The sequence below is a fragment of the Opisthocomus hoazin genome, chromosome 1, assembly GCF_030867145.1.
Source record: "Opisthocomus hoazin isolate bOpiHoa1 chromosome 1, bOpiHoa1.hap1, whole genome shotgun sequence".
In the NCBI taxonomy this organism is placed as follows: Eukaryota; Metazoa; Chordata; class Aves; order Opisthocomiformes; family Opisthocomidae; genus Opisthocomus; species Opisthocomus hoazin.
The window spans coordinates 9809851-9830190 of record NC_134414.1 but is presented as its reverse complement, the minus strand read 5'-3'; the positions used below and the strand labels follow the sequence as shown (position 1 = coordinate 9830190).

At 40.7% G+C, this 20340-nt stretch overlaps 2 protein-coding genes across 3 annotated transcripts in view; one reads left to right on the top strand and one right to left on the bottom strand.

The window, feature by feature from the left end:
• CCDC83 (coiled-coil domain containing 83) overlaps positions 1–20340 on the top strand; it is a 101031-nt gene that overhangs the window by 10124 nt on the left and 70567 nt on the right. The gene's annotated exons all lie outside the window — the stretch shown is intronic.
• The window catches only part of SYTL2 (synaptotagmin like 2), a 65067-nt gene that overhangs the window by 7537 nt on the left and 37190 nt on the right, over positions 1–20340 (bottom strand). The window contains exons 5-13 of the mRNA XM_075416564.1: positions 14939–15011; positions 14255–14354; positions 12363–13208; positions 9654–11370; positions 6329–6432; positions 5313–5366; positions 4143–4190; positions 2912–3006; positions 271–390 (exon numbers count right to left, since the gene is read on the bottom strand). Coding sequence (XP_075272679.1) covers positions 271–390; positions 2912–3006; positions 4143–4190; positions 5313–5366; positions 6329–6432; positions 9654–11370; positions 12363–13208; positions 14255–14354; positions 14939–15011 — 3157 coding nt within the window. The remainder of the gene's footprint in view (positions 1–270; positions 391–2911; positions 3007–4142; positions 4191–5312; positions 5367–6328; positions 6433–9653; positions 11371–12362; positions 13209–14254; positions 14355–14938; positions 15012–20340) is intronic.

Here is a 20340-nt window from a genome sequence, read left to right as displayed (position 1 = left end):
GGTAAAAGCCACCTCTTTGTTCAGTGTTTCTAGAGTATGCGGCACAGTGGAGTCCTGAACAGGCTCCAGTATATTACTAGAAAACAAGAAAAGTAAAATTGATTTTAATTTGGGTTTTTTAGGCAATTCCATGCAAGGGTTCACATAACAGAGAGGGAAAGGAGGAGACAGATGCCAAAGGAAGAAACGTAAGAGTAAGAAGGGAGCCAAAACAATATGGAAGGGATTAGCAGAAGCAAACTGCCATTAAAAAGGCTTTGGTTTACATACAGAGGATAAGGAGGCCATGCCAGAAGAGCCGCTAAGATTGGTTAGAGAGCTGGGACTCTTCTTGATTCTGCCAAGGGAACAACTGCTTTCTGATGCTGTATCTGTCTCTCTGTCATCACTCTACAAAAACATCACAGAAAGAAAGTCTGTGTAGGTTCTTTGTAGTCACAAGAAACATTAAAAAACAAACAGAATTTTAATGCAGGTTGGGACTCGGAGAAAACCTGAATTTAAATCCCCTTATAGTGCAACATGAGTAATTAATGTTTCTTAAAGTGGGTCATGCGCTTAGAAAAAGTTGAAAGGGAATTTTTCCGATGGAAAGCCTACATGGAAAATTATTTAAAGCAGTAATGCAACCAGGTTTGTTTGGTTTTAAATCTCAAGTACAAAGTACAAAGTTAACTTTGTTGGGACAATAACACTCAACCTACTTCCCTCTCTCATGCATAAACTTATACAAGTGATACTGCTCAGGTCTTTTACCGGCCCCTTTCTGTTACACAGCGAAGGTAGCGTGCACAGTAGAGCAGCACCAGATACAGTGACTAGCTGTTGCAAACAGCCTTTCTTGCAAGAGGGCAAGCAGGCCCCTGCTTTTGCCTCAGGGAGCTGCAGTTTTGGTTTACTTGGTCATTATCAGGTCACGTGCTTACAACACTGCTCTGTCTCCGTGCTACTACCGTACTAAAGAATCGATGCTTTACTTCCCACACGTGCTTTGGCACCTTCCTGTGCAAGCTGGTGTAGAAAGCATCACCGCCGTGCGGTGTTCTACCCATGAATCCCTCACAAGGCTTCCCCCCTCCTTTACACAGTTTTGAACTGCTGTCACAGATCTACTAACAAATGCAAGATTAGTAAACAATTTCTACACACATTAAGAAAATGAATATTTATAGACATAAATATCTAGCACATCAGCATTTTGAGTAAGTCTCTACAAAGATTCTTTTATTGTAGCTTTTCTGGCTACATCTATACTGCTAAGTAAAAGCAGACCAGGATTTTTCCCCAGTTCAGAGGCCAAAGGTAAGGACTGGCTGATGTCCATCCTGCCTAGGGCGAGGCTCCTGGAGAGAAAAATTGTTTTGGAGAGCACTGTGTGGGACTCTCCAAAATCAAGCCAGGGAGTGAGGTAACAGGTTCGCAGTGTGAATAATCAGTCCCGTTACATGGACTCCTTGAAAGACAGGAAAATCCTAGGCCCTCTTCTAGAGGGAAGATACATGGTTTGCCGAAGACCCTGTCAGCTGCTGTCCACACAGCAGGTCAGCAGAGAGACAGGACTGAACCTAGTTCTGCTGACTTTCAACCCTGTCCTTAATTCACTCAAAGCCTGCTCTCTCTACAGGAACAGTCACAGCTCTTCTCGTGGAGGTTTGTGGAATGTCTGGTAGTTCAGAGACAAGGAATTATTAAGCACCGGGGTGACTGCATACCTCCAGAATGCAGTCACACATGTGATACTTTTTTTAAGTTAATTCCAAACATTTAATAGGATATTGTCACTATTCACAAGTAGAGAACCCTTAAATTTTTAGGCTGTTATCTCTTTTAGCCAGAAGAAAAAAGACACTGGTACTCCAAGAGAAAGATTTTGTTGTATTTCTTCTTTAATTAGAAAGTACGTTATAATCAGAATTCATTGTTTTTAAAATAATTCCAGAACTGAACTAACACACAGAAATGAGTGTTAATACCACAATGACTACATGGTGTCTAGAATGCTTATTCCCTAACCTGTTATTTCTACCAGGTTTACATTTCATTAGCTTTGTGTTTCACATTGGCCAGGTAGCACTGCAGTGATGATAAACTCCGAAGTAGAACCAGCACACAGTATACATAGATGCTATTTTTATAGATATACACCATCTGTGAGCTTGATAACTCAAGACAGTATTGAGACTAATCACAATTTTAAAGATAAATTTGGAGGGCAGAATAAACAGAATTGGGTGCTGACAATTTTTTAGAATATAAATACGAACCACCCCCAAACCCCTTTCACGGTGACCAGACTGATGACGTGGTATTTCGGCTTTCAAGTATTTGTCAGAGTGTTTCATTCAAAATCCACGAATCAGCCTTTCAGAGTCATAGAACGGTTGGGGTTGGAAGGGACCTTTAAAAGTCACCTCACCCAACCCCCTGGCAGGGAGCAGGGACATTTCCAACTTGATGAGGTTGCTCAGAGCCCTGTCCAACCTGGCCTGGAATGTTTCCAGGGATGGGGCATTGACCACCTCTCTGGGCAACCTGTGCCAGTGTTTTTAACTGGCTGAAGATAAAAATTAATTTAATTGTTCTGAAGATAAAAAAAACCTGTTAGTTTAAGTACAGAGATCGCCTTTGGGAATACCAGCAAGCATTCACTAGTCTTCAATCTCCTAGATAAAACATGCTCTGTATGTTTAGCTGTACAATAAACCTCTGGTTACTGGCCTACAGCTTTTGAAGGGTTAAATAGCCACAGATTGTTTGGGATCATCTCCCGATTGCTACATCACCAGCTCAACTCCACGCCATGGTCCGAGAGCAAACTGACTCGGCAGACCCTAGAAAGCACTATATGGCAAATGTGTAACGCCACAGTAATCAGAAGGTTCCGTTACGACATTTCAGAGATGGAACTTGCCTCTTCCTGTAGGAATGATGGTACCGACTTGCTAAGTCCTTTGAGTTTTTCAGGATTGGAAAACAGCTTGTCAGGCTGTGCAGGCACTGTGGAAACTGAAGAGCAGCAATTGAAAAGGTTTCAAAAATAAGTTTGTACATCAAAACAGTGATATTCCATAACAGGACATGGTTAGAAACAAACAGCTTCAGATGAAATCCATGCACGTGCACAACCAGTTCACAGCTTGGATGCAAGAATTTCCCCGCCCCTCCCCATAAGGCTCAGAGAAGCTATCACTAGGAAGGACAATCTACTTTGACATCTCCTGTAGCACTGACCAAAGACCTTGGTCTGCCAGGAGCAGGAATGTTTACTTCGCTTGACATGATTTACAAGCCTGGGTGCTGCAAGCAAATTCTGATCACATGCGATAAAGAAAACATTTTCAGTTTACCTTCCAGATTTTCTTCCTAGAACAAGGGTAAGTGCACTCACGCACTAACCGTACCATCATCGATATTAGAGTCATCATAAGGTTCTTGGTAAGAAGTCAGTTTACAAGCTAAACTCTGTTCTTTTATATAGCCAGTCTAATTAATTGCAAAAGGAACGTTTGTGTAAAACAAGCAATTTTTAGAGCCGAACAAGGAAGTTTCAAGCATTCCTAGTTATTTATAAGATGCATATCTCATTAATGATGCAGTTTTTTGCAGCCAATCTCTTCAACTTGTGTATACCTCTACTGAACTTCACTTCTATGTTCTTTCACTGTACAGAGCTTAATTGCACAAGCTGGCCTTGCAAAAATCCAGTTTGCAGTAAGCCCACAATTCTCAGAATTTTCCACGCTCTAACCCTACTTTTTAATAATACATGAAAGCTCTCTAGCTTCGGACTGGATACGCATTGTGAAACGTGCCAATACTGAATGCTGTAAAACAGAATTATTTGGTAACAAACAGCCAGCTACAGCGGCACTTGTCTATTGCATAAAATGAAACACTGCATGCGACAGAATTCTTTGCAAGGTGAGTTAAGCTTTTCCAAAGTTTCTGCTCTTGAAGCTCAAACAGTGCTCAACATATCAGTTATTGTCAATATGCAGTTACATGCAGTTTCCCCACTGAGCAAGTATCTAGTCCAGATGTATAACTTGTTAGTTGTTAGATAAAAACGGATTCGTAATGTGTTAGTTTAAAATCAGTGGAGAAGTCTCTCCATTGTCTGCTGGAAGAATCCTGTTACTCACTTCCAGCTGCATTTTCACTCCTCTCTTGATGCTGATCAGGTTTCGGACCTGCTCAGTGCAGTATTGACAACAGTCATTCAGTAGCACAAACAGCTTTGCAACGTTATAAATAGCATCGATATATTTTATACGTGGGGGGGTTTGACTTCCCCAGACCCCACAGGTTTCTGTTTTGCACTGCTGTCCTCCTTTGAGGAGCTAGACCATGGCAAAGGGAACATGAGCGTATAAGCCTAAGCAATGCGAAAAGATGAAGAGTATTTTCAAGAGAGCTTGCCCTGTTCTGTTTTTCAAAATTTTCAAAAAACTTCAAAATTTTTTCAAAACTTCACTCTTAATAAGTTTAACTCATAATCCCGCACCCTTTTTGAGATAAGTGTCTACACGTTCCATATTGAATATGTAACACGCTTTCAGTAGGAGTCTCCGTCTGAAATCAAAGTGCAGTATGGTACTTCAGTCCTGTTAATGTACTGGATCTTGCAGGCATCCTACCACACTACAGTCCTATTGTTTAAACTATAGGCCACTAACATGCAAAATACTTTAAAGCATCTAAAAAATGACAATAAATGCAACCATGTGCAACTTTCTTAAAACCGTAGTGCCACAATGCACTAAAGGCACACAGAAGAATTGAACAGCAAGTGATCAATCCATCAGTGCGTTACAGATGGCAGCAACAGTAGCTGATCTAGCAGTTCACCTACTGCCCGGTGATTCTGCTGTGCTGGATTGAGACGGGGATCGTAAGAGAGGCTCCTTTTCAACTGACATATTCTGAAAGGGGTTTTGTGTGAGCAAAAGTCATCTTGCATATTATAATGCACCAGGTGAACCAACAAATTTGGTATTTAGTCAGCCAGGCCCAGCACTTCAACTGAGCTAATGTTCAAAGCTCTCGATGGTTTCAGTAACTGTTTCGTAGGCTGAATGACCAAAGGCCACAATAACGCACTGGCAGGTGGCACAGTTCCTACAGATACAGCAGGACATACATATATTCCTTAAGAATAAAACAACACAGCAAGATTCTACAGAAGCATTTAAGTCATGCTGAAGTTAATCAAATCTAAAAGAGCAACACAACTGTTGGTTTCAAAAATCCTTCACTAGCAAACAGAGGGTATTGAAAAAACAAACTCCCATGCAGACACAAAAGATATTTACCATCTTCAGCACTAAGAGCTAATTCTTCCTTTGGATTATTTATTTTTCCTTTATCTGTGCAGGAAAAGAGTAACACACAGTTAGAAAAGTTGCTGTTCAGGATGACAAAATGGATGGCAGTGGTAACAACAGAATTACAGAGCAATGAGGACGAAAACTCCAATAAACCAGCAGAGCCATGAGAATGGTTAAATTCAAGAGGTGCTTTCTACTTCCCACGCTACATCATGCCTACATCCAAGCAGCAGTCTCACGTTGACAGTTTCCATCAGCGGGCTGTTGCAACAATGTTAGTGCATACCTAAAACCTAGAAACTAGTTAGAAGCAAGCAATAGCGTGAGTGGTATTAGAAGAGTAGTTTGCCAACAATAGCCAACATCTTTCAAAATCTACATCTCCACACTTCAGTTTACAAAATTAAGTTCAGCTTATGTCTTTGCCATCAGACACGAGATAAGCGTGAGAACACTGAGGGCTGAAGGGAGACAGAAATGATGATTTAAAAACAATCCTAGGAGGCTACAGAGGGAAGTCGAGTGACTTTTAAGTACAATCTTGTCTCACTGTATTATCTTAAACTGAGTTTAGTGCATGACCTGCTAGAACATGCAGGTGAGACTACTAAACTAAAATGATTTTTTCATAGTTCCACTGTCTACTAATCTGACACAAGCGAGCAGCCAGGAAACAATGGCAGTTGTTGCTCATTACTGATTTGGGTAGTTGTCAATACTTTCACTGCTGAAAAACTATCCAAGAAACAGTCATCGTAGACTAACACAGTGCATTTTTGGAAGATGTCCGCTTTATAGACCGGTGTTGTTTCAAAGTTAAGACAAAGAACTGAAAACTAAACTGTATGAGGAAAGAATTCAGTTCTACAGTACAAGCTCCATACGGCTTATTGAGAAACAAAGACAAAAACGCTACTTGGCAAAGCCATACGGAAGCCCAGCATGAACATGTTTAAGCCGAACTGGGGTTCATGGGAGACACACACAAGCTTTGTGCTCACTTGAGGTGGCTGATGGAATGTCCTCTAGACTTTTGGAAGGCATTTTCCTATCTGCACTCCTTTTCAAAGCCATCAAAACAGGGTTTAATTCTTCTTCTGAACCTGTTACGAGACAAAACACATGAATACTGCACACACAGACATGCCCTTTTAAGCAAGTCACTAAAAAAACAGCCACAGATTTCTCACAAGAATCTATTTTGACACAGTAAACATTCAATGAAATTACAAAAGAAATCCAAAATAAACAAATGTCTAATTTTAAGTATCCATTTGCTCTCTCAACTCTCTCAGCCATCAGTAGGAAGAAGCAGGCATCTTGATTTGCCCTGCATAGGTACGTCTGTCTGTACTGACTCATAAGGGGGTTTGGGGCAATTATGGCACTTCATTGTGTAAGAACAATATAGGATAAACTCAGACTTTAGCCATTTTCTAACCATCTTGTTATGAATCAGAACAAAAAAAAAGTTCACAGCTGTAGTTTTTTCCGTCTCTAAATTTTTCCATTATATTTTCTCCCCGGTGAAAGTAATTTTGTCTCAAACTTGAGTAACAACCAAAAAAACCCAGCTATAGAGATATTTAGATCCCTAAAATTGTGCAATTTTCCCCAGGGGCAGAATCAAGACAGACCTCCTTCAGAAACCTCTAAAACCTCTCTCCCTACCTCACCTTCCTCCCCATCCACCAACCAACCAAGCCTTACAGTGCTGCTGTCTGTAATTATGGGTAAAAACAAATTACGTTTCATTTCTCCTCATTTGTCTTGAGTTTTCACTGACTTCCATTGGAATCTCACTTTCAAAACAAGCTCAAGAGTCAGTTGGCAGACCCTGGAAACTTCACGTATTTCTGATTCTCCAGGTGAAGAAAAACATTCCCAGTCTCTCAGCAGCTCTTAAGCTCTTCGATGACTATCACACACTATACATCGACTAGAGCTGCCATTCAACCAAATAACAAGAATCCCAGCAAACAGCCCACTTCATTTCTGTGGCCACTTTCCAGGGCCACAGGCAGCAAGGTTGATTAAAATAGCATGGGGTATCACTGTTGTCTTTATATCCAGCTGTTCCACTGACAAGCATTTACCTTTGAAGACCAGCTGGTCAAATGAAAGAATGAACTCAGTCAGCCGCTGATTTTTTTTTTTCCCCCCTCTTTTAATCGAGTATATTTAAAAGAAATACCAGATTTTGAGTGTTACAGTGTTATTAATTTTAAGGACACGTCACAGGGGAAGAAGAAAAGGGTAAATCATGAAAATTGATGCGATTGATTCGTGCTGCTGAACTCCCCTGAAGCAAAATGGGTAATTTGGCTTACCCACATGTAGTACGTGTTTGTGAAACACTTTCCAATTAAAGGACTTAATCAGTTCTTCCCATCCTTCCCAAACAAATATCCAAAGCATTCAATTAAGAAATAAGTATCACACAGGCTTTTGGTTAACATATTTGAAGTTGGCTACCAAGAAAAATCGTAGCCATGTTTAACAACCCAGCACCATGAATTTTAGAAATCAAATGGCTCACGAATTGAACTTCCGGTTCCGGAGTGGGAATCCGAGTTTTCATCTGAAAACTTGGACCCCAAATTTGAGCCGTCCCCTTGCTCTTCATTATCCTCATGCTGAGACGTTAGGCAGAGTTGAGGTCCTTCTGGCTGGGGGCAGTTGCTCTCATCTTTAAGTGGTGCGCTTGCTCTTCTGAATTTCAACAGCGCTTTCAATTCTGAATTATTTTCAGAGACATCTAAGGATGTGCTTTCATCTCTCCTTCCTTTTTTGTTTATGTCACATGGCTCAATTGCAATCATACTGGCCTCTCCTTCCAAGGGAGGAAGATCAACTGGAGCCATATTTCTCTCTTCTATTTTATTAATAGCTCTATTTCTTTTAGGAAGATGAGAAGCTTCAGTTTCACTTACTGCAAGATCATTTACTGACGCTTTGATATTTTGTTCTGGAGCTCCCCCTTTGATAGCTATCTTCATCTGTGTATGACAGCTACTTAAAGCATTATATGGTCGTGACACTGGCATGAAGAGAGTCACTTTTTGTAATGGAGACATAAGACCCCCCAACTTTTCTTCTTTATGTAACTCTTTGGATATTGGAGATGAGACTTCAGATGCTTCTTGACGAAGTCTTTCTAAAGAGCTATTGAATTCATTGAATTTTGCAACATTTGAAGCAGAAGTTTTTTCTATCATTTCTTGTATTTCTTGAAAATGATCTCTCTCTTCTTGATGTGGAGCATGCATACTTAGACTAGTCTGAATTTTACCTTGCATTTTCTTATGCATATTTTCCAGCACAGAAGCTGGTGATTCAGAGACCTCTTTGGGTAGCTTCTGCAAATTAACATCAAATACTCCATATTCAGCCTCAGACAGTGCAGATCTCTCTATGGTCTCACCAATTTCCTGAGGCAAGTCGGCATCACGCTCATAGGTCGTGCTTTTGACCTCCACCTCAGCGGTCCCCCGTGCTGTGCTGTTGGCACGTTTTGGTTTCGGAGGCGGTGTTTCAAAGGCTTCCTTCAGCAGCTTCTCTAAAGCAGAACTCAAGCCACTGACCTTGGATGGGGCAACAGATTTTTCTATGATTTCACCAATTTCACCAATTTCCTGCAGCAAGTCGCCATCATGCTCATAGGTCATGCTTTTGACCTCCACCTCAGCGGTCCTCCGTGCTGTAGTAATGGCACATTTTGGTTTCGGAGGCGGTGTTTCGGAGGCCTCCTTCAGCAGCTTCTCTAAAGCAGAACTCAAGCCACCGACATTGGATGGGGCAACAGATCTTTCTATGATTTCACTGACCTCTTTAGGCTGACCAGTATCTTCAGGCCATGCTGATTCTACACTACAAATAGTTTGTGAGATACTATTTGCATCATCTGCTTTTTTCATTCCCACTGTTCCATATTCAGAAGGTTGAGATGCAGAGGTTTCTCTGAGCAGGTTCTGCAAACCAGCTTGAGGCCTCTGAGAACCCCCATGAGTATCATCCTTGTCTGCTGCCTGATGTTGTAGACAGAAAGGTTCAAACTCCCTAAACAGTTTCCTGAGGTTGTTCTTGTTTTCATGCTCATCTGCTGATGGCACATTCACTTTTCCTGTGCTTTTGCTTATTTCTTGGTTTTGATCAACAGGAGAAATATTATGGCTCTGCTCTACTGTCCTTTCAAAGACCTTGCACTGATTTGAGTGAAAAGTTGTCTCTTTCAAAATGTTTTCTTTTAGGTTCAAGCTAGATGACATCTCAGAGGCTTCCTTTTCTAACTTCTTTAGGCCTAATTTAAATACATCAAGCTCAGTTTTAGGCAGAACCACCTTATCCACAGTCTCTGTAACTTCCTCTTGAGGAAGACTGATATCTAATGGAGTAGTCTTGTTCTCCACTTTTTCTGTAGGTAAGCATAGCCAGTCATCTACTGCTGTCTCCTTTAAAGCACATTTATCACCAGGTGACTGGAGAAACTGCATGGAAGTATGATGTTCTGTTGAAACAACGCTTTTATCTACGCATTCTTTAACTTCTCGCTCTGGAAGATCCACCTTTTCCTGGGGTTTTGAAATAACTGGTTTTCTGTCCAGCTGGACAGAGTCGGTATTTTTTGTGTGTGTCACATTCTGACACACACCTTTCAGGGTAGGAGATCCGAGAGGCAGTTCACACACCACAGAATCTAGTTTCTGTGTTTTTTCTCTCTCAGATGTTTGGGCTTGCTGTTGAATTAACTCTTGCTTGCTGACATTATCTCTGCCTTCATCTCCCTTTGATTTTCTTTCACAGGTTGAGCTAGTATTATTCGGCAATGAAACATCTCCCCTATCAATGCTACTCTGTAATTTAACTCCGGTATCCCAGAAGTTTCTCAAATTCTGGAACTGGGAAGGATCTGAAACTTGATTCTTGGACTTTTCATTAATTTTTTCTTTTAAAGACAAAGCCTGGAAGCTGGGCTTCTGTTGGGAAGAAGCAGCAACTTTTCCTTTCAGTGTTTCTTTCTCATCTTTTCTATCTGGGGAAGCTGAAGTGGCACCAACTCTTGGCCGCAAGTTATTGGATTTTGGCAATTCTGTATGTTCGTGAACTTCACCATCAGACAGAAGTGTTCTTTCTGGCTTTTCAACTGCATGACCTAGTCCAGACTCAAAAGAATTTTGATGTTCATTCCTTGAAGCCTGGCCTGCACAACTTAGTTCAGCATTTCTCAATGTATTCTCGCTTTGATCACCTGATCCAGTAGGTAGGTGCACTGCAGTTGGGTTTATTTTGTCACTTTTGCTGAGACCTTTCAATGCACCACTGCCTGATGCATTAGTATGGATAGTAGCTTCTTTCTCTCCATGACTGGGGATAGTTTTATCCCTTTCCCAGAATGCTCTGATCTCCCTTATTCTTCTTTTTTCTCGTATTGCCTTCTCCAATTCATGTTTCTGAGCTAGTGGCTTGTGTTCTTGATGTTCAAAGAAATTTGATTTTTGATTTTGTAGCTTGATTTCTTGACCACATTCTTTTTCTTGAACTCTTGTACAGTCAATTTCAGTTAGTGATTTGTCATCTTGGTGCTCGTTCTCCTCCCCTTCCTTAGGTTTCATCCTCTCTTTTATCAGCTGTATATCTTCTGAAATAAATGATGTAGGTGAAATACTATTCTGTTGTTTAATTTTTCTAAAGGGTAACTCTTCTGTAACTTCCGTTTTTCCATCCACACTAGGCCCACTGTGCTCTGTAGCAAGAACTGCTGTGCTGGTTGAGAAATCCACTTCCTCTTTGGGTTGTTCCCTGCCTTGGGATCTAGCCGACACATGTTTCCCATCTTCAGCACCGGAACTTCTTTTAAACCAATCTAAAACTTTTGATACAGATTCACCGGCCACTTTCACAAGTTCATCAGCATGTTTGTCAGGCTGGAAAGTGGTTTTAGCATCTCGCTCCTCAACAAGATCAGGCTTACCTTGCTGAAGGCTTGTAGGCTTGGTATTTGACACCTCATGTGCTTCTGTCTTAGCAGAGAGCTGATGTTCATCTACAATGTAAACAAACTTATCAGAGTTAGGAATCGGACACACTACTCTACAAATGTCCAATCTGTGTTGAAAAACTCTCAGATACTTCTAAACTGTTAGCAGAGAAAAGTTCTCTGTCCTTGTGTTTTTGGAAAGAGTCATACTGCGGGCAATAGAGTGCAAAATAAATTCCTGCCCCAAGATATCCTACTGGAAGATCACTCATATTACTTTTGAGGGTGCAAGCCGATAAGATTGGTTATCCCCATTTTGAAGGAAATGGCTACGTTGAAGAGGGGGCTGGGTCTGTGGGGACAACGCAGCATATTTATGTTTAGTCCCATGAGCAAATCCCCAAGTCACAACTGGATTACTACCAAGGACAGTCGACAGCAGTACACCAAAAATTCTTCAGTTCCTGTGCAGACAGATCTAACCAGGCCTTATGACAGGAATTTTATCCAAATGCCATCACTTCACCTTTGTCATCCACAATAAAGGCGCCTATCCAGGCTCTGATCTGATTGTTAATTTGTAAGAATACCAATAGAATATCCTCTAAAAAATATTGACTACGTTAGAACGTTAAAATATAAAAAAGTGATTTCTTTTTTTAGTGATTTTAGCCTGGATACAAGGAAGAAATTCTTTACAATCAGAGTAGTGAAACACTGGCATGGGTTGCCCAGAGAGGCAGTGCAGGCTCCATCCCTGGAAACATTCCAGGCCAGGTTGGATAGTGCTCTGAGCAACCTGATCTGGTTGAAGAGATCCCTGCCCACTGCAGGGGGGTTGGGCCAGATGACATCTAAAGGTCCCTTCCAACCCAAAGCATTCTATGATTTAGAATTTAATTCTGCAGTAGCACATTCCTACTATTTCAGTTTCTTAGGTGTTCATCAATACAAGTGATTTAAACATTAATGAAGACATGCTATATGCTACTGCATCCTGTTCTTCCCTCCTATTCGTCTCTTACCAGTAAAGTTTGTGTGTGACTTCGATTCCTGGCTCGGTAACTGGTTGGATTTATTTTCACGTCTCCCATCAACACTCAGTTCATTCTGGCTACTTGGCAGGACATTGTTGGAGGGCTTCTGTGGAGTTTCAAGTTTCTTAGGAGTAACTGTCTTCATCTGCAAGGTTTCATTAACCAGGAAGACAGGTCTACTAGTGTCACAAGGGCCAGATGCCGAGGAACCTTCTTGTAAGCCATCTATTGCTTTCAGTTGTAAAGCTGATGAATGGGTTCCCAGAGGCTTGACAGGAGAAATGTGATTGTTCCCATGTGAATCTGATCTAATAGCATCACTTCCACTACTCTTCATTTCATCAGATTCTAACAAATCAAACTCTCCTGTTTCTCTACCGTGGTGTAGCTGTGGGCTTTGCAGAGGTTCTTTACCTGTGCTAGATGAGAACCTCACTTGTTTCAGTTTTTCCAGTGAAATGTGTGTGGAGTCATCTGCTTCTTCCCTAAGAGAGGAATTCTCAGCTTCTCCTTCAAAAATAGTTGCAGTAGGAAGACCATTCTTCTTCTGAACATCAAACATCTGGCTAACACGAACTTCTGAGTCAGTGGAACTTGAACTTGAGCTGCGCTTCAGAATGCCCCTGGGTGGTGCACCAGTGCCATTAATCCTCTCAGTTCGCTTGGCTGGCTTTGGAACAGTGTCTTCTCTTTGTGACACAGGATCGGTTGCTTTTTGAATTAATTTTCTAGCTTTTGGGACAGGACGCTTAACTAGTCCTTTCTGTGACTCATCAGCAGGTTCTACAGAAGGCTTCTTCTGTTTCTCTGTTTCATCATTTTGCAAGGTTGGTTTAGGTTGGCTTTCTTCTGAGGGTGACAAAATTTCTGGAAGACATACACGGAGAAAAAAAAAAAAAAATCATAAGTTTACCTGACATTCATCTGCATATACAGAGGAGTATAACAGTGCCTATCTGGACTCTGCAGCAATTATATTGGTTTATTTAAAACAATTGCAGCAAGACACAGGAGGAGATTCAACATAGGTGTTGGTTTCATTTGTATGTAACAGAAGTTTTAACAGATGAAAATCCTGCAGTTATTTCTTCTTCTAGAAAAGCTAACTATGTGATGATTCCAAAGAGAGAGCACACCAAATTTTTGATCAACGTTATTCCTGCAAGGGACAAACTTTGCAGGGAAGGGCAGCTTTTCAATATGCACACACCTTTTCAGGTTCAGAACATAAACAGCAGCCTACCGAAATGGAAGCAGGCTATTGCCATGTTCATAGGGAGCAAGGTAAAATGCAGAAGTGATCTCCCAGTAGGGAGACGAATTTTTTTTTATTCCCAGTGCGCAAGTCCTTCTTTCTGCCTGTTGGCAAGCTTCATAACAGAGACAGGAGAGTAATTTCCACATGTGAGCTTATAAATTCAACTGCCTGTATTGTGATAGATCATCACTCGTCTACTTGCTTGCAGAGAATACTGCAGGAAAGGGAGTATTCGAAAATACACCGGACTGAGAGCATAAAGGAAAAAAAATAAAGATCAAAGAGAGTTAGGCTTCTTCCATGAAGCCGACAGCAGCAATGACGGGAAGCTCATGAAGACAGCTATGCCACATTCAAGGAAATTTCTTGTTTCTCTTAACAGCAGTTCAGGACAAACAGCTCTCTCCGATGGAGTGCTTAATACTGACTAGAACTGTGAGTAAAAGACAGGAAGCAAAACCCATTTATTCATGTAAACAGCTATTTCCTGAGTATATTCATATTTTACATGGGGTTTGAAATCAAGTAGTTGTTAACTCCAGGCAGTTAAGGTAAAACAGGGTTTGATATCTTACAAAAACAAGCAATGAAATTACAAATAATTTCCATATAAACCTCCAACAAATTCAGTCATACGCTAAATAAGTATATTTACCCTTATTTGATAGCTGAGGTAGAATAGCTGGTCTGTTTTCTGACTCCTCGCTGTTCAAGTTGTCACCTGATGCAGTGGAATTAAATGGATTTCTCCTTTGCTAAAAAGGAATGGACATTATAATTGCAGTCAAACTGCTCTATCAGTACAGTCTTGACAAAATAAATGGAAGTGCAGGGATTTCCTCTGCCTCACTACCCTGGCAGCAAAGAATCTGTAAGCATGCCTCTTAAACTGGATACATGACAAAAAACCTAAACAACATGAACCAGGGAACTATCAGAATTGGTAGTGATATCCTCATCCTGTTCTTTCCGAGGTCACCAACAGCAGAGATAAGCCACCACTTAAAGCTACTTGAAAATCCCAAGTTGTTGCAAGTTAAATCATTTTATCTCTACTTCTATGACTCTACAGATAGCGGAACACAGCAAGATAATTCTTTTCAGTGGCTGAAAAGACTGGAAACAGTGTCAAGTACAGCCAGCCACTGATTATAGCCCGAACAGCATTTCAGTGCTGAACGTTCAGTGGTTTCCATCGTCTCCCTCTGAAACAAAAAATACTCTTTTTTTCTCAATTTTATATCTTTCTTCCTCAAATCTTTAATTATCTTTACCACTGAAGCAAAGGAACACACAAAATGTAAAAGATAACTTCTGCTATATTCAATACCAATCATACCTTTACTGGCGAGACTGCTGTCTTCATAGGTTTTTCCTCTGCTTGGTTTAACACAGAGGTTATTGGTTTAGAACTGCAAAGAAACAGCACATAACTTCAGCAAACAGGTCATTAAGCCTTTTTCAAAAAGCAAAACAGAGATTCCTTTATACATACTCAAATATAATATCTTGGCACCTAAAGTTTTTTATTTAGCCTCCTCTTATCAGATTTAGAAGCAAACCTTCTCCTTTCAAGGGGAATTCCTATCAAGGGGATATTCTCGATGCTTTGTTTCCTTGCAAAAATTTCTTTGCTTGTTAAAGTATTCAATACAACTTGTACTTGGCATGTCAGAAACCATATTTTTGACATCTTTTAGATTTTTGAGCAAGCTTTACGTAAATATAGCCACCCTCCAAACAATATCAATGCTGCTGTCTCCGTCCTTGTCCTACATTTAAACTTCTAGGACTGAACTAAAAGTGGAGGGAGGTGCAAAAGTCTGATAAAAATAGTGTTGCAAAGTGTCCAGGTCAGAAAAATCAGAGGAACCCTAGTACCACTACAGCAAAGATGTGACACGCCACAGATGACAACACATCCCCTCAGAGGCACAGCCTATAAGTTATTCTTGGAATTAAAATCTATAAAATCTGTGGTCTGATGGCATAAGTGAAGTTATTCCTTGTGATCCTGACTAAGCATAGCCCAGCTAGAAGAGATAGATCCTACATTATATAAAGAAATATTTCATCTATCTGCAGAATAATATAAGGGGTTTTTTTTCCAAAATAATCAGATTTTTATAATTTGAGTTTATCTAAACATCTCAGATATGAAAAAGCATTTGTTTATTGAAGATGGAAGTTAGATGTGGATATAAATATGGTCTTCATATAACAACCACATTCAGTATCTTAACTTCATATAGAAAATGCTGGCACTAACCACCTTACACGCTTATGATTTGGGGGATGGGGGAAACAGTACAAGGCAGGAAAAATGAGTATTCACCAGGTAGGAAAGATGACTTCAGACTAGGAAGGAAAGCAACTCCTACAGGTTTTTCCCCCACTACAGATGTACAAGGAGATTACAATACTGAATATTTCTTTGGTCAACAATCTTTGGCATGGGTGCAAAGACTTTTAGATATTGACTGGCAAGCAGCAGAGCCACAAGACAGTGCTTTTCAGGGCAGAAGTGGTATCTCAGGACAAGAAAACAGCTCCCAGCTCTCACTAAGTTCTAGGTTCAAACAGGAGCTGCCTCCTCACCTGAATAAAGATCTCTCCCATCAGGTGACTGGCAACAGTCTGCCCAGCTGAGAACAACTTTCATCTTCTCCAGGAGAGATGATAGCCTCTGAACTGCCAAACATATCTAAGAAGTGACATCACTCACAATTTACAATGGGAGACCATTGTAAATGGAAATGGAAAACCACCATTATGGAGAAGATAAAGATGACATAGTACTGAGCAGCCTGAACATAAGGCTAGGAAAAAAATACCTGTTGTAATCCGAGCTATAAACTTCTGTATCTCTTCCTTGCTCGTTTGGTTTAACACAACCTTAAAGAAATATACCACCATGCACAGCGATACAAACTTAAGGAATGTGCTGATCTTGTAATCGAAACTCTCTCATGGGTGAAGAAATAAACTACTCGTATTTCAACAGTAACTGCAGCAGCCTCCTATATGCACACACCAGGTATAACAGATTATTATTGTTCTTTCTATTCTTCTCTGATACTAAATAAATAAAAAAAATTTCTAGTTCTCAAAGAGCTCAATATTGCAACTTCTAATTGCTTTTCAAAAATATCATTCCACATTACAGTTTAAAAAAAAAGTATTAAAACTAAGGTTAAGTCTGAAAATACATATATTTAAAGAAACTTTGTTCTGCTGAACTGGAGTTTGTGTTCTTGCTTTTGTAAGAACTTGAGGTTTTGTTTTTATGAGCACACTTTGTGTCTCATCTATACCATCTGCTACCCAAAAGAACAAATGTGATTTTTTTTTTTTTTTTTTAAAGGTCTAGGTCATGAATGCTTCAACCCTTCCCTCATTTTAAACAAGGAAAATACTGTTATGTACCCTCAGCTGCAAGGAACTGATAAGACATTCCTCCGTTTGCAGTTTTTACAGGTGGGGAGGTAACTTTAAGTCTCATTGAACACACAGAATCCCACAATATTTTAACACAATGCTACTTCAGACTTACCATAGAATAATTAAAAAGTTAATTTGGCATTACCTATTGAAAACCTTGCTCTACAGAAAACGTAAGGTAGAGAAAAAACCACACCCAGGATCCTATAACTAGATTTCACAACAAAAGGTCTGAAAATATGAGTTTACCCTCGCCCCATATAGATGGGAAAACTGAACAAACAGTTCCCAGATACGCTGCGTTCACAAGGCTAATCTAAGAGAGTGTAAGAAGCCAAGCCGATAAATACACCCAGATTAAAAAATTCCTGCACTGCAGTTCAGCGAAACAAAGTGCAGAGAACCACAACGAAGGCCCAAACTCCCTACAGACTGGACGGCACCGGACAGGAACAAGAGGCAACAAGGCGAAGGCAGGAGCAGAGCTGGAGAAAGGGGTTACAGATCTGCAGGCACTGTCAATACAGTCTACTCAGAAATGGCCTCCCATTCAAAAAAATAAGCTTTCCTGGGCTCATCCTGAAGGGCAGAGAACTTGGTGTGAGTAAAACTTGTGCAATTTAAGAGTGCTCCATAAAAACGTCCTCCTCTAGGTATCCCAGCACTCCTATTATTCCAGAAAAGTTACATGGAATTTAAGAATTAGGGCTTTTGTGTATATTTTCACCATGGAGAACTCTAGGAGCCACACTTGTCACCTGGTCAACCTAGGCTATAAATATTTTCTAGCCTAGGGAAGAAAACAACCTACAAGTCTTAATTGGAAAGATAAAACCCCTTTAACATCGCCCTTTTTTGAGAGTCAGCATATAGACAGATGGTATCACTGAACAGAGCCAATATTGACAGTCTGAGTCACCCTATGAAAACTTGTTCTGTGCCTTCAAAGATGCTTCACACACCTGGCCTGTAAAGGCTATGGTATGCAAGAACAGTACCACAGTGATATAACACCCAAGAAAAAAAGTGTTCGTAGTTTCATTACTGAATTTAGATATTTAGGGAGTGGAGGATGAAGATCACTGCTGTTTTTAAGAATGTAGTTGCGGGCTGATTTCTGATCCACCTAATGTACCAGGACCCTGACTCAACAGCAGCTGGCCCCAGGGCTGGGTTTGACACTCAGCAGTTCACAGACCTACCAAAACTGAGCCACCTTCTCATTCACTAAGAATTGCTTTTGTTTAAGAATAGGATCCAGGAAAAAAAGGTCAGGGTAATTTGTTATCACATATCTTCTGGTCCCAATCCTCAGGTTAACAGCTGTTCAGTTTATGTAAAGCCTGCAAGCCAGTGCTGGCCTGAAGCCCACTCTTAGAGGAAGAAGTGGAGGAAGAACAAAAAATCCAAAACTCCCACAAACCTACCCTTAAAGTAGCACCTTAAAACATTTTAGGAGTCCAGGTGGCTGAATGACATGTAGCATTTGGACACCAGAAGCTGTGAATTCCCTTTATGCGACCCCAAGCTCCAGGACAATACTCCGTTTCACCCTCTCCGTTCTAGCCATGTTGCGACTATTGCGTTGCAAGAGGAAGAATCAACGGAAATTAATTCCTTGCAGCGCTGCTACCCTAACAACCAAATTAAATGTCTGTAGTATCTAGGCTGTCCCTTCCCACCCCAAATGGTAGGGTTATTGCTTTCCCAGCTCTGTGCTTCCCCTCAATCCCCCATCAGCTGCTGCCATTACAGACAGGTCTGCAGCCATGTCAGACCAGTCTCATTGAAAGTCCAGTATTAAGGGAACAGAAAGGAGCGTTTTAAAAACGTATGGTGCCTCCTGCAATTTCCCACGTGCAATGCTGTGTACACTAATCAGTCATAGCGAAATAAGCCCATACTGAAATTGCAAGCAAAGAATTGCACATAGTCCTGCCATGTTTGCTTGCTTCAGCTTCTCACATTTTAGCAGCCAATAGTCCGAGACATCTAATCAAGTATTTATGAAAGTAAACACAAGTAAGTGTCCAGCCCCATATTATAGATCCTAAGGTCCACTTGCAACTTATGATCTCAGAAACCCTGGACTGCGTGAGCTTGCTTTAGAGGGAAGATCTTGAGCTACTGGTGAGAGCATGAGCACACATGTGCAAGGCATACGGGCTGATTAACTTCTGGCACAATTTGGAGCAGAGGGCAGGAAAGGGTCCTGGACAATAATTATCAAGCTTTGCATGGGTACGACCTGAAATCAGTCATCAAATCACCTCAAGTTAAAGACTACAATCAAGTTGGTCATATTTCAAACAATTTTTACATGTTCTTAAACCTTGTTACATGTTTTTGAAGAGTCTTCCCTGGCAGTTTATGGAATGTATTGCTCTATCAATCACACACAATCTGTGGAGTTGTAACGGTAAATAACATTATAAGGCTGTACTACTTTTAAAGTATCATCATCTTTTCCTGATGTGCAAGATGACGTGCAAAATATTTTAAAAGATATATTAATCAGCAGCATGTCTTGTGCTGTCTAAAATAAGTAACTCCATAACAATCTCCTGAAGGTAAAACCTAAGCAACCTTTATTATCCTTACTGTACAACTTCATTTTTTGGTAGGTCTATAACAAAGCAGTTTATTTGACCTTTTTCAGCAGTATGTCAGATGTGGGTAAGACAAATACCCATTTGAGTTCCCTGATAATGATATGTAAATGATAAGACCGACCAGTAATGCAAGCCAGAGTTGTTAAGACTTACACCAACCTTTGGTGCCATTCATCATGACCGTGCGTGCCCAGTTTGCAGACCACGAAAGTGAAAGATTCAACTGCTACTAGATATTGTACAAATGCTTAGGAGGAGACAAGCCTTGCTGCAAAGAAAAAACAGACGTACAGAGAAGGACTTGGAAAACAGACAAGAAAGTGAAAGGTTACAGTGCTGATCAATGGCACAGCCAGAATAAAAGTCGCCCTAAGAAGTATCTCTGCTTCTTACCTCACTCTGTGCACTGGAAGCACAAACAATAGCTGTGTTACACCCTGGTTCTTGTTTCCTCAGTGGTGCTGAGGAATCTGGCTACGTAAAGACATTTCCACCTGTTGTCACCCCAGCTAAGAGATCACCACTCTCCTTCTCAAATGCAGGCTTTTAGAAAGCTCTTCACACAAGCCAATGAATCACTACATGTAGGTATTTTAAAGAGGAGACACGTGTGTGTGTCTCAGAAACCAACTTGGTATATTTCAAAGCAAAATGGAGCTGTTTGGGATGTTTACAGACTTGGGATAGA